We start from the raw sequence: 15538 nt of genomic DNA, 5'->3' as shown, positions 1-15538 counted from the left end.
ACATCTTAGATTTCCTTTTAGGAGATGCTAAATATACTGACTAAATGAAAATACACATGACAATAATTTAAAGACTTAATGGCTAGGTTCTGAGAAGCAGACACTTCATTTCAGTTAAATTCATAGTATCATGTTATCTTAGATTTCAGTTGAAATTGTGAAGACTGTGTCAATTTACCACTTTAGAAACTGACTTAGGTTTAATTCAAAATGAAAAAGTCACTTTTTAAAAATTAAATAGGTTAAAAAGCAAGTTGAACTGCTCTACTGATGGTACATGATTTCCTATTTAACTGGTTACAAAGAGAAAAGAATATGATTGAGCTCCCACTGTCTGGATCACCATCTGCTTTTTTATACATTTTGTAATTAGCTTCTTTCTCTAAACAATGAGTGTTATTAAGGCATCTGGAGAAAGTGTGCTTTTAATGGGATTTACCTATACATAGAGCAGTAAAAAGAAATTTCTATTTCTTCTGAAACCGGAAAAATGTAAATTATAAAGGATATTAAATAGATGAAAAGAAAGCAGTTTACACAGGAATTTATCTAGTTATACTTCAGAGTAATGTTGATGTGTTTGGTTTCTATCTCCTATCCTCTACCCATTCAAAGATTAAGTTGAGCAAGTATTATTCTTGACATAACTTACAAGTATGTATTGGTGAAATAGCACTAAATTACTCCTAAATGTCAGACAACCTCTATTAATCTTGGCAATAAACTATTTTGATAAAACCATAGAAAAGAAGACACTGTGTCAGTAAGATAAACTAGAATTGGCTAAGAAACATTTAGGTGTATCTTTAGCATTCTTATAATCTTTGCTTCCGATAGTTGGCTCGTGATTTTTATTTGCAAAAAAGTCTGTTATTATTTCAAAAATATTAGTGGTTACAAATCCTAAGCAGCACTTAGACAAGCACTCTTGCTCCTTAACTAAAATAGATTTGTAAGTATTTCCTTCTGAAGTTATAAACGAGAGATGATTGCTGCTAGTAGATATTCAATATTTACCAAATTAACTAATTAAATAAAGTATCTCCATGCTTTCAAGCCTTCAAACTGTTTCTAGGAGGACAACATACTCCAAAACTATCTGAACAAGAATACTTGATTAATGCAATCAGCACGGCATTTCCCAAGACAGTATTATAAATTCTCTTTAGTCATAAATATAACTCCATTTCTAGCATTCTTTATGCTTTTTCACTAAAGCTTCCTAGAAAATCTTATAAAGAACAGTGTGATAAAAAGAGAGTATGTGCCAAATGCAAGGTACCATTGTTATAAAATGAAATACTACTGTTAATTAGAAGTGACTTGTTAATGCTAATATAGCTTGCTGTATTTTTACCAGATATGGATTTGTAGACTCTCCCCCCAACACCCCAATCACATCATGCAAGCAGGAAAGCATGAAATTTCAAAATTGCCTAACATTAAAAAATAAGTCTCTTAATTTATTTGCATTCTAAAATAGAGCCCTTCATCTGGACCTTTTTTTTCCACATAAAACTCTACTTATCGATGTACAAGATTTATCAAGCCCATGTAACATTCCCTTTAAAATCTTAAGTTCAATCACTATTTGTTTTCTACTATTATACTATGTTTTGGCAGCAATTGTTTATTGGTCTGTCATTGCAATAATTGCAACTTAACAATAAACCAGTCTGACATTTTAGGTCTTGAAGATACATACCATATATATTTCTTTAAAAATAATCATACTTTTGTAAGCAATACTTTACAGTAGACACCTCAAAAATCTACCATAGATGTTGAAACTTAAAACGAGAAAAATTTAAGTTCTAAATCTTTATACATATATATCCAGATTTCTATATATATTATATATACATACATAAGTATATATAAAATATATATAATCAGATTTGAAAAATGAACAAAAACTGGGCACTGTACATAAAGTCTCTTTAAAACTCAAACAATAGAAAACTCTTTAAACATTAAACAATTTTAATAAAAGTTTCTGTACAATGCTAAGCAGTTTTATTTACACATAGAAAATGTAATAGGAGTAGTGTTTGAAATTACAGCACTCCTTAAAATTTCAATGGCAGGTAAATCTGGAAAAAATAACAGCATTCCATTCACAAATATTTTCAAGCAATAAATATGTATTTATAAATAGTGTAAATTTACATCAAGATTAGAAACAAAAATCACAAATCTGAAGTTTATTCCTTAGTCTATGTGCAATCCATTATCTTTGTGACTTGGCTGTTAATTTTTTAAACATTTTATTTAGGAACCAAAAGTGTAATAACCGTCATGGTTTCAAAACAAGACAGAAAAACATAAAAGCAGTAAAAAAGTTCCTTACCTAACTTTTCACATTAAAAAAAAGTTGACCAAAGAAAGACTTAAAATTGCTAACTACCTTACAAAGAAATGACCAGCTAGGCTAGTATTTTTTTTCCAAGGAAAATTCTGAAGGGGAAAAGATAGATGAAAACCAATTCATCAGCCCAGAAATAGAGAAATATAAAAGAGGTTGTTTTCAAGTCAGTAGTCTGTATGATGTTGCCAGTTTTGTCAGATATATACAAAACATGGAATTTATTATTTTTTTTCTGAAGTACAGCTGATCACTTTGTGAGAGTCCTGGAGTAGGAGCAGTGCTCTCCCCTGTCCAGTTGGTTGACACTCCGCACTTGGAAGGTTGCATAGACACAGTTTTCAGCCAGCAGCCTTACGAGATAGCTACAAAAACCAGTGGTGCAGAACTGAGTTACTTCCTGAATAGCAGAAAAGGTCTCACTTAATGTCCATGGAACAATATCAAGATGAGGAGGATGGTAATGGAGGAGCCTGAAAATAAAAGGTATGTTACTTTGGCACGTGAACGGTTAATAGCATTCCCTAGCTCAAGGCTACAAACACAGTCTGCTTATGAAGGTAGGGGAAGGAACAATTCTCAAAAGAAAGTTTAACTGCCTGCTACACAATGTCAACACAGAAACTCCCTTAACTACTGTCTCCCTTGTGGCCAATTTTCCTAAGGGTCTGAGGCCATTATTCTACTCAGTGTGCCCACATTTTTCTGTACTTCCCCCCATTAGTTAAAAGCTCTTAGGATGTTATTAGGTTGACCATTTCTTAGACTGCTTAAAATAAAAAAGGTTTACAGAAAATGATTTCACAAATCAATTATAATTTCATTAGTGACTGGCTTCAGAAGCTATCTCAATTTTGTTTAACATATTCTGGATAATTTTCTTCTTCTTGAAGCAATCTTAAAGACCACTTAAGTGAAACTAGGACTTAAATTTCAATAATTCGGTTTTTGATTATATATGCAGAGAAAAGTATTGGATGAAATCAACAGTTCATAAATCATATTTGTGTTTCTATTCATGAAACTATTGATGTGCTAGAGTAAAATGCTTCCATCTAAGCATTTGCTGCTTAAAATTAAAAACTGTGTAATATTTCTAAGTATACCTGAACTTCATAAGGTTATATATTAGGAAGTTAAGCTCCATCAAATATTCCCATAAGGTTAATACTTCTGGCAAGGACAGAATTTTAAATACATATAATCAGCTCTAAAAGCAGAAGTCTATTTAAGACCACACTTACTGAATCATTTTGTGGACGCTACTAAGCCTATGTACACATTTTATCAACTGATATCAAATGGCATAAAGGATATGATAGTGTTCTAAAAGCACAGAAAGATTTTAAAATGTAATTGTGGTGACATCATTTAGGCTTGGACTCACCCAGCAAGAAAACTGAAAATGAAATATGCCAATTTTATAGGCATAAACACTTGGAAGTGAAGGAGAGGGAAACACTTGGAAGTGAAGGAGAGGGGAATGATATGAGTATTTCCTCATGTAGTATCTAACAAGCAAAAGGAAAATTTAAATATTTCATTACCTCCTACTTATCAGGTGGCAGAACAAACACTGCTGCTTCCCTATCCAGCTAAGTATGTACTCACATGCTGATTTCACTTACTAATGTAAATTGGTCATAGACTTGCATCAGGTCCTCCATTTTATACTGTTCTAGCACCACAAAATTTTCCAGGTTTCCGCTTGTTTTTCGTGCACAATCTTGGCAATGCACTATGTAGGTCTTTCGAGAATTGCTCTCATTTGTGACAAAAAGCAGATCAAAAACCTCCACCTATTTTATGCAAGAGAAAAAGAGTTCAATAGAGAGAATGGTATTTATTTATTGTACTATTTTAGTATAGTCATAGAATTCTACTTTACATGGAATTGTGGACGGTGATCTCTGGTTAAGAGTAAGTACTAAGAAAAACATCGCCATGTCTGAGAATCTTTAAATAGACCAGGTTTATTTTGCACCAAACCCAAAGACATGGGTGGTAATGCAAATGACAAACCTTTTACAACCGCTCGCAAAAGCCTAATTTAAAAGTTGACCAAGGTCAGCCAGTTTTTGTTTTAAATCTGAAACAATGGTATAAAATCAGAAGAAAGTGATTGTTACTTTTCATTTACTTCTCTGTAACAGTACTCATCACAGAGCACTGGGTGTGGATAGTGGTCTTCTCCCACAGACTGAGCTCCTCAAAGATGACTATGTTTTACTCACTTTTGCACCTCCAGAGCACAGCACAGCGCTAAAACAAACCTCAAAACACACTCATTGAATAAATATAATCTGATTACTACAGACAAGGAAACTGACAGATAAGTGACAGTTGAGTATTCAGCTATAAGCCTCATGTTAAGAACAGGCACTCCTTTTGCTTATACAAAAGGTACAATCATGAGTATAGCATGATTTTAGAAATAATACCTCTACCTTTTACAGAAAGACTGATGAGCTGCTATGGTTCAGGTGGGATAAAAAATAACACTAAGGGACAGGAGTCATTCTGAAAAGTTTATTCATTCATCTTGGTTTTTTTCTGAGGTATAACAAACCTAACCACAACCTATCTGATCTCTCAAAGATTTAACTTTGCAGGTTGCACAACATTAAAACAGCTGATGGAGTCAATCATTTCAAATAAAAGTCAATGTCTGAATACAGAATTTCAATGTTTGGAATGGATCACTGATATCCCTGGCTTTGGTGTATCCTTGAATTTATTCAATGACAGAAACCTCTCATCACGTCCTATTTTCTTTGAACAGTGTGTTAATTAAAATCCCATTGTTTACGACTTTACCATTACTATCAATAGGCAACAACATGAACCTGGTGACCTGAGCCAGACAATTTGTGAGCATTCTTCGACCTGTCCCTCACTTCTGCCATGTAATGAGCTGTCTTTGTGGATTTCACTTGCTAAATATTTTTTTTTTTAAGATTTTATTTATTTGACAGAGATCACAAGGAGACGGGGGTGGCGGGGGGGGGGGGGGGGGGAAGCAGGCTTCCTGCCTAGCAGAGAGCCCGATGCGGGACTCGATCGCAGGATCCTGAGATCATGACCTGAGCTGAAGGCAGAGGCTTAACCCACTGAGCCACCCAGGCAGCCCCACCTTCTAAATATTTTTTAATTCCTCTCCTTCTTTAATACTCCTATTGCAATCTCATGCAGGCCTTAAGATAACAAATCTTTCGTAAAACCACTGCAACAGCTTCCTACCTCCATTTTCTCCAACCACATTTCTCTTTCAAACACATATCCAACATGGCTTCCTGATCAACATCTTTTGATGGCTTCAACGACCTCAGAATAAATATCAAGTTCCTTAAAATCATTTGAGATGCTCTGCAAAGGTTCCTCCCACCTAGACTTGTAGGTTGAATTTGTATAGTCTGTATTTCAGCCACAGACTACTTACCCTTTTCTGAACAAGCCACTTCATTTCCCATGTTGTGCCTACAGCTCGTAATAACATTCGCTCCACTTCCAATTCTCATCACTTTTTAGCCCACTGAAGTCATACTCATCCTTCAAGGATGGACTCAAATGTTAATACTTTGGGGAATTCTTATGCCAATACTAGAAGTGAAAATTAGGTCACTTTCCCCTCGGTGTTATCCTAACAGTAAGATCATTAATTCTGTTGCATTCACCACAGTCCCATGTACATTACAGTTAGTTGTTTATAATTTGTCTTCTCCGAGTAGAATGTAAACTCCTTCAGAACAGGTATTACATTACTATTTGTTACTGCTTCTCTTGCAAGCCTTGGCCACAGAAGACTGACCAGTGTTCTATGAACTGCACCAGAGAGGCTGAGCATTAATCTGCCTGGAGCTATACTTAACTACATCCAGTTTACTATCATCAGCTTACATCTGGATTATTCCCAGTTTAAAATCTCAAGACTAAACTTCTTGATGAGTATCATTTGTTAAACATCTACTAGATAAATGACTCTGTCATAATTACTTTTAGAGTTAATTCACTGTTAGTGAAATGGTAGGTCATGAGACTAAATTTTAATGTAACAGCTAAGTAACAAGAAAGTAAAAAGATTGAATATAATGACAATTTCGGTAAGAGGCAGGATAGGAGTATAAGTATTCTTTATAAATTTTATAGACTTACAAATTTATAAATTTAAAATAAAAGTAGCCAAAGAGAAACCAAAAGTAGAGAGTTAAGAGGCTTTATAAAACAACCCTGGACAACAATAGTTACTTACCTCACAAATGCTACAGTAATGCGCTGGTTCTTCTTTTGTCCGCCCATGCCAAATAATCTCTTTTCCTGCAGCAATGAGAGCTTCCCTCAATGTCTGACATTGCTTCAGAGTTCTCAGAAGACAATACCTATTACGGGGGAAAAATTATTTGTGACCAGCAACAGAATACTGTATATCTTTAGCATCAAAGATATACTCCTAGAGACTTGGTTCTAGTATCTGCAACTTCATCAATTTTTTTTTTGGTCAATTTCTTGGATATTCTCTTATTTAAAAAATAAGGCCAATGCTCAGCAAGTCTGATGACAAAATTGTATCACTTAAAGTTGAAAATTAATTGATATCTGAATATCAAAATACAGTGATCTTAATATAAAAAACCTGACTCCTTGCTTAAATAGAAGTTGCTAGATTTGGCTCTTATTTGGGCAAGTCAATTTAACCTCTTTGCGAGTCAATCTCCTCATCCTCGACATAAGGGGTCTAAATCCCAAATCTCAACTGCTATGATTCTATTAAGGCAGGAAGGCACAATATTTCTGTCAGCACTACCTAGACACTCAGAAACAGCATCATCTTGTATAGCTGCTTTTGAAAAGTTTGACTATACACAGAAAACTATACATTTAGTTACTGCGTGACACAAAATTGGTTTCACTATAGCATTAAAGAAGAAAAACGACATCACTTGATTTTAACTTGAGGATAATATAGAATCTTTCATTTATATTAACACAAGTGAACTCTTCTTATAACTTATGCCTTTTCTAAATTCATACTTATAATCCTAACAATACTGAATTCTCACAATTTGTGCTGATTTTCCTATAGTCTGCTGTCATTACTTGAACTTGTCTGCTAAAGTCTCTTTTACTCTCCTGTGAATTAGTGGCTTGGGTTCTCCATTTGAAAGAGAAGTTGGACTAGATGGTCTCTAAGGCACTTTGCAGCTCTAAAATGCAGACAATGAAAATACCCAAAAGAAAAGGAAATGAGTTTAGCAACTGACTGCTAATTGAGAGCAAAGTTTTTGTCTGTTTTATTTGTTGCCTAGGACAGTGCCCGGCATACAGTAGGTGCTAGATAAACATCCAATTACTTACAAGTAAAATTTAAAGCTTGATAACAGCATATTTGATTTCTCTGAATTTATATGTCCTTGCTATTTCCTAAGCTACAAGGTTAAAGAATTGGTACTTATCAGAACCCATGTAAATTAAGCCAAGGTAAAAATATTGACCTAAAATATATGTAAACCTATTAATTTACATAACAAACCTTAAACAATAGCAACTTTACAGTTAAAAAGCAGATCTTTTCAGTATCATAGTCAAAGAACTTCCCTCTTAATCTGGCTTCAACAATTCTTGTGTTTAACTTATTTAAAAGCAAAATAATGCTTTAGACTGTGGTTTGCAAGTCAAACACAGGACAGCTGTGTTTGGGAGGAGATGTGTCAGGGGAGGTAGCAAGCAGAAAGTCAGATCATGGCAAAAAGAAGAGCAAGAAGACTGAACTCGAGAGTATGCCACCAACTCCTGAACAGTACTTGCTCCTCCCTTTTCCCTTTCCTGTGTCACACACAATTCACCTCTGAAGCCGCTGATCTTACTGAACAAGTTTGCCAAGCCGGGCTTCAAAACAAGGTCTCTTTCATAGGAAAGTAATGCCTAAAACTTTGCAGGTACCTTTGGAAGATTTGCACACTCCACTACACTCTCGTGTGAACAGAGAAAAATAATAAAATAACAAATAAAGTACATGAATAATTAAAAATAAGAAACAGGAGGCATGGTATGAGGTGCTTCAGACATGTTATGCCATGTAGACCTCTCAACAGCCCTCTCTGCCTGTGAGAGGCACTCTTATCTCCATATCTTACCAATAAGCAAACTAGGGCTCAGGGAAGCTCCATTTGCCTGATGTTATGAAGCTAATTTTTAAGAGGCTGGGCTGGGGTCTGGGAAAACAAAATGTTAAGCCTCCCCTCACTAGCTCACAATGTACTCTCTTCTTTCTGGTCTCTTTTTACCTGCCTGATCCCCCTCATCTCTTTAGAAGATGAGATTCTTGAAGCTCTACCAGCACAGTCTGGTTTTGTGGTTCTGAGGAGCATTACTCCACTCTACTCAGCGAATGAAGTTTTATCTCCAATGCTATGGGCTACTTTGGCAGTTAGATGTAGTTTATAACTTATAGCTCGTTTGGTAGTTTTATCCAGAAGAAGGCTATCAGTATGTATTTTTTCCCTATAAACAATAAAGGGTTAGAGCCAGAGTTACATTAAGAGTAAATACTAGCCATGAATATGCTGCTTCTGGGATCACAGCCCCAGAATTTTTATTTTGTGAGATACTAGAATCTTAAAAAATCTTCAATCCAACTAATGTGGTCTGACAACAAATAACCAAACTGTGGCTTCCCCCTTGCCCTTTGGTTTCTTTCCTTAACAGTAAAATTTTTTGTTTCTTCCCATTTCCAAAAGGTGGCAGTTGGAACAGAAGGAGAATTGAGAGAGAGAGAGAGAGAGAAAGGCTCTTTTGGAGCCCACAGCAATAAGCCTGTCCTAGAGGATGTGATTCAACTGAAGGGTAGAGAAAAATAAATAGAAAATACAAACATTTGGGGAAAGGATGCCTAGGGAAGACACAGATACTATTCAGGACTTGACTTAACAGTCATCTGGTTCTGCTTTTAGGCTTTGGTTTTACGTGAGGACAACAGCTGAGTGTACTGAAGAGCTGAAAACTAGTAAGAGTCAAACAAAATCACTGCTGCCATTTCCTCTTCCCTTTAGTTTTGCTGAATTTTAATAAATTTATCTTACAGCAATTAAAAATGCAACTTGTTCAAAACAAAATAATAAATCACTAGCAAAAAGTATAAAAATGTAGAGGATAGAAGATGCTGTTTTTAACAAATGAATTTTACGAACAGGGTCAGAAATGATTTTAGGAGCTAGAAAAGCAGAAAATTCTGTGACTTTTAAGATCAGTCTGGTTTCAGGACCCCGTGTTTAGCTATGTGAATGAAAGACTACACAAAAAGGCAGGGGATATTAAAGACAGCTCTGGCTTGGAAGAAAACCACAACGAAGAGGCTGATTGAGGACATGTTATACAGTAGAATCTAATCCACCCAAAAACCCATCTGCAAAGATGGAACCTCAAGAGGGATGGAATTTTAGTTAAAACTGCTTTACACATGGGATAGAAATGCAAATATACTTGGAATAGCAGAGTAAGAAAACTGAAGATAACAGGACAAATAATTATGAATAATATCATAAATCAATACATTGGGCAAAAGATGAAGTAATGCCATGAATGCTAAAAGGAACAAGTTCACCTTCCACTGAGGGGAGATGGGAAATCACAGAATTTCATAAAGAAGCTGTCAATTTAGATGTGAGCAAGAAGGAGAGGTAGGAGGAAGGCATCTTCCAGGCAGCAGGAATGCCATGAATAAAGCTAGTATGGGGATTATTCAGGGAACAAACAACTGTTGCTACAAGATTTTAATCTTGGGATGTTTCTGGGGTAGGAGAATAAGGGAATAAAGCTAGTACACTACGTCGAAGTGAAGATAACACTGGGGACTACTCAGACATTCCAGAGGCAACTTAACTAAGTTCCCAAAGTTAGTTCCCAAACACCAGTGTGAAGACAGATGAAACATGGGTTAACTTGATACAGCAAGTCTTTATGGTAACAATCTTAGCCACTAAGAAGCAGATGGGGTACAAATTAAAGTACACCAAGAGACGCCCTGCCTTGACCAATCTCTCTTACTTAAGAGCCATCCAGGAAAAGTGAGCCAACATGTAAGCCCCTGAAACACACTTGCCACCTGTCACCAGGGTTTCATACCCCTACAACAGTAAGTGTCTAAAAATCAGTAAGACATCTAACGGTTTCACTGAAACCAACCACATGGCTGAAAATCAAGGTCTCAGTCAATGATAAAATGAGTGAAGAGTTTTAAACTCTTGGATGGAAAAATCAAGCATGAAAGCAAATGTTAACCATAAGGATGCAGTTTTAGAATTTTTAGATTTTGTTTGTTCAGTGTTCTCCTAAAGCACTGCATATTTAACCCAATGGTGTTTCATAAGACCCAGCCTCAGGAAAATAGCATTAGGATCAATACTAACTATGGACTGGTCTTCATGGCTATACCCTCTTAATCAGTTATTAGGCTAACTGGACATTACCACAGAGCTGGAGTATACCTCATTTATCCATTAAAAAATGAGAATCAAAGGGAAAAGGGAGTTAATAATGAACAATTTGCTTTAAGGTATATCCAAAACCTCTGTGCTTATGATAAAGGTTTTATTATGTAGATAGGGTAATTATCTATAATATGTACCAAAAAAGGGAAAACAAAAATGTTGTTAGTTTTAAGAGCTCTAATCTAGTCTAAGATGTCAGGGGCTTGCTTGATCAGAGGATTCATCTAGACCACTGTGAGAGAGATTTCCAGGGTTCTTCCCATAGAGCTCTGAATTTACTTGTTAGGAACAGAGACTAGAAATCTATTTTAGCAAGAGTCTCTGCTGATTTTTATGATCAGGAAGTAAGAACCAGTGCAAACCTCTTACTTCATAAGTGATGAAATTGGAAACAACGTCTAAAATTTACAGCATTATTCTTCAATAGACATTAGTATTATACCAACTTCATGAATCACATTTTTATGATAAAAGCCTTTAAGAGACTATAGAAAGCAAGCTTCGGGGGGAGATAAGAGCAGATTCTAGAGCTAGATTGCTTGGGTTCAAATCCCAGCTCCACACATACTTCATATTCTCTGTGCCTCAGTTTCCTCACTGCAAAAAGACGACAACTAACTGTTACTCCTATTATGAGAATTACAGGTGTTATATAAAATGCTTAGATTACTGTCTGGCAATTAATGATCAGTATTTAAATTCAACATGTCAAATGCTTAAACTGTGTTAAAAAATAATTACTAAACCTAGTTTTTTTTTAAATCTGGAAAAAAAACTGTGCAATGAATGCTAACTAAAAGTATAATAATTATACCAAAAAGAACATAGGACAGATTATTTAAAAGGTGTTAAGTCCATAGCCCATGAGGTCAGGATTTCTCACTGGAGGCACTACTGTTATCTTGACAGGGAAATTTGTTGTTGTGAGGGGTTGTCCTGTGCATGGTGGGATGCTTAGCAATACCCGTAACTTCTACCCACAAAATATCCACAGTACCCCTCCTGTTCAAATCTTGCCACTGCCCTATGTGCCCTGAGGAAGGGGGGTCAGGGAAGACCAACCTACCCACAGTTGAGAACCATTGCCCTAGGTCCATGAGTATTATACCTGAAAAACAGAAGGTGACTGAGGTTTCTAGAATATTAGTATTAATAATTATAAATTATAGCTATCATTTATTGAGTGCTTCCTCTATGCTAAGACACATAATACTTACACAAGGTGTATGAGAAAAGGAAACAAAGGCTAGTAAGTTTGGTGATCTGCGCATGGTCCCCACTACCAATAAATGGAGCAGCCGAGATCTGAAGGCAGACTGGACTCCCAACAGCTACACAGTGCTGCCCTGCCTGTAGTAATACCTCACTGAGATATCAAATAGCATAGAGCCAAAGACTTAGGAAAATTACAAAGGAAAAGAAAATAACAAACATATAATGATCACATATACACAAAAGGCACAGAGAAGAATAAAGCATTAATACTGTGCATATAAAATGGCACATTTAAAAACAGATCTTAAAAGAGTGCATTGTTAAGTGGTCCAAAGTATGACAAAATGATATGACAAGAACTTAAGTTTGTGGGGAATGGTTTTCAATGGACTTGCTACTTCTGAAATTTTAGAAAATTTATTTTCCAGTACTGGCTTATAAGGTATTAGTGTATTTAGAATGTGTATTAACTCAGCAGATTACAGGGAGATTGATAAGAGAATGTATATTCTGAAAATTAACCTTCTACTCCTCAGCATACTATCTGATATGCTCCTCCTAAATCTGAAACTGCCTAACATTGAATTTTTCAGAGGAAAATGGGTATTTGGCATTCCATTTTTGACATTTGAAAATGTACTTAACTACTTACCATCACAGCAATTTAAGTGGCACTAACAAAGTAGGTGGTGAAGGAACCAGTTTCCAACGTATTAGAAAACATACTATCATTACATTAACTTGCTAACAGCCCAACATGACTGCAACAATTTATACCATATTTGTTGGACTTCACCTTATCTACTATTGAGATTAAATCATTCAACTGCATCTAAAGGAATCTAAGTATTATGAAAGCCTGTTACCTACAGGGAAATCTAATCAGTACCACCAGTCTCCAGAGCTTACTTGCTACACTATCATTTGATTCCTTTTCAAGGGTCTTGTTAAAAGGTATTATTTCAATGCTAAAACATAACGAATATATGAGTCTTATGAAAGTGAAGTTAAAAAGAGACTGAGCACTATACAGGGAGAAAATGTAGGCCACAGCAATGCACCTCAAATATTTGAAAATGGGAATCAAGAATTTTCGAAGAATGAGGTTTCTCTTAGCTCAACTAGTTTAAAATTAAAACCAGAGAGTAAAAACTGTATACTATGATGAAGATGGATAATCAGCATCAATAATCTCCCCACCCTCAATTTTAGGTTTTAAACTGCCTATTTTAGTAAAACTTCACTCACTCAAGACCTACTAATGAAAATACCTATGACACAGTTTATACTGGAGCAGGATAGGCATTTAAAGTATGTTCAATAGTTCTCAAAAATGTACAACCAAAATAAAATTTTGAGAAAACAAATACAGAATGTGGAACTCTGTATGAAACAGAGGTACGCTCTCCTACAAAAGCAAAGCAAAGCAAAGCAAAAAGGAAAAAAATCATGTAAAAAGACTTAAGATTTCAAAGAGACTAAAGACACAACGATTACATACTGAATTCAGTGTGAGCATCATAGGGGCTGGTGGAGCAGGGAGAGATAAAAGCTACAAAAATGCATTTTTGTATAGTTGGGGAATTTCAAATGTAGACTGTTTATTAGCTAATTACTATTGAATTTCACATTTTTTTACGTGTGTTAAACAGTACTGTGGTAACACAAGAATATCTTTATTCTCAAGAGATGCAGGTTGAAGCATTTGGGGTCATGTCATAATGTTTGCAAATTACTTTTTCATATGGCTCAGCCCAAAAAGTGTGTGCATATGCATATGTGGAAACTGCTAAGTAAATGTGACAAAACCTATCTGACAACTCCAGGTGAGGTTATATGGGCATTTACAGTACTATTCTTTCACTTTTGGTAGATTTTTAAAATTACAAAATAAAAAGTTGGAGGGAAAGTATAAACAAGTTTGGGAGTGGGGGCATGAAGCAATGCCTTAAATGCAAATCTGATATATTTTTAAAGGAGAATAGGGTATTCATATGGAAAAAATGTCACAGTTCAATGAGTTAAAGGTCAGTAGCTTTACATTTAGAGAGTCTTTCTTAATTCATATCTTTGTATAGGCATTGCTCTATTTTAAAAATAGCTAATGGTTCAGAAAACTTAACAGCCAGCACCTTAGGAGGGTTACCTGTCAGCCAGGTGAAAGCTACAAATGTGTGTACCAGACTCCTTTTCTCAGCAATAGAGCCATGCAGTCATCTGGCTACTTAACAGAGATCCCCACTACAACATCACAGGAGGAATTCAAGTTCTGCATGTCTGACATCCACCAAGCTGGTAATCACTCCCCACACCTACAACATTTCCTCTCCTCTTCTATTACCCCCAGTTCATCAACAAGTATAAATATCCCACTGCCTACCCAAGGAAAAGCCCAACAGGCAGACTTCTCTCTCACCTCCACCACCCAATCACCCTCTAACCTTTGTCCCTCCTCTTATCTGAACTGTGTCAACTACCTTCTCATTTCTTCTTCCAAATCTTCTGCCTTCCATTTATTGCTGAATCTTGCTGCCAAGTGATCTAACATGCAAATTTGACCATTATTAAAAAGATTTAATATTCTTTTTATTTTATTTTTATTTTATTTTTAAGAGAGAGCGAGTGAGTATGCAAGCATGCTAGGAGTGGGAGGAGAGCAGAAACAGAGAGAGAGAGAGAGAGAATCTTACGCAGGCTCCATGCCCAGCACAGAACCAAATTCCGGACTCCATTTCAAAACCCAAAGGATCATGACCTGAGCCAAAATCAAGAGTTGGATGCTTAACTGAGTCACCCAGGCACTCCTAAAAAAGATTTAAAATTCTCAAGGCTTCCCACTGGTGGCTGCTGCCAATGTGAAGTCTACCTGAAATTTTTAGCAACCTAAGTTTAAATCTATACTCTTCAACTAATATGAACAAAGTAGGGCTTAAACCTAAAAAGACACTTAAAAGTTTGGCTAAAGAAGGAGAAACGAAGTTTGCTTATAATATATGGGGGTATATGGAATAAAGTCCATGTTCATTTATACAGTTAAAGGAAATCAAAAGAGAAAGTTATTCACTGAGCTTCCACTAAAATTCTTCTAAGGAGTTAGGCTGTTAACTTTTTAAGTCAAGGTTACTGCATTATAAAATGAAGGAAGCAATAATCAAGATAATGAATATTCTTTTGACTCATGCCAATGCAAAAAGTACTTGGAAGAACATGAAGTGGAGAATGAAAATTAGTGTATTTTAGTAAAACAACTAGGATGTAGAAATTGAAAGATGATTTACTCAGATAAAGTACTTAATGGAATTGCAGGACTCTGAAAGACCCAATTTGAACCTGGGAAGTGCAAAGAAAAAAAATTAAGATTAATGTTGACTTGTTGAAATAACAATAGGTAGTAACAGGTAATTCATTCTCAAAATGATAATGAGGAATTAGAGGGGGACAACAGGAGAGAACATCGCTCTCCCATTATTAAATC

The 15538-nt window shown here is 35.6% G+C and overlaps 1 protein-coding gene across 9 annotated transcripts in view; it reads right to left on the bottom strand.

Annotated features, from left to right (window-relative positions):
- Positions 1-1616: 1616 nt before the first annotated feature.
- KDM6A (lysine demethylase 6A) overlaps positions 1617-15538 on the bottom strand; it is a 202579-nt gene continuing 188657 nt past the window's right edge. For 8 of the 9 annotated variants that reach the window (XM_032331483.1, XM_032331484.1, XM_032331486.1 and 5 more), the window contains 3 exons: positions 6615-6741; positions 3994-4164; positions 1617-2838 (listed from right to left, as the gene is read on the bottom strand). In XM_032331483.1, the coding sequence (XP_032187374.1) occupies positions 2809-2838; positions 3994-4164; positions 6615-6741 (328 nt within the window). In that variant the 3' untranslated portion in view covers positions 1617-2808. Of the gene's footprint in view, positions 2839-3993; positions 4165-6614; positions 6742-15538 lie in introns of those variants that run through there. The other variant, XM_032331491.1, reaches the window with a different exon arrangement.

The sequence above is a fragment of the Mustela erminea genome, chromosome X (assembly GCF_009829155.1).
Source record: "Mustela erminea isolate mMusErm1 chromosome X, mMusErm1.Pri, whole genome shotgun sequence".
Lineage (NCBI taxonomy): Eukaryota > Metazoa > Chordata > Mammalia > Carnivora > Mustelidae > Mustela > Mustela erminea.
This window is presented reverse-complemented; position numbering and strand designations above follow the sequence as displayed.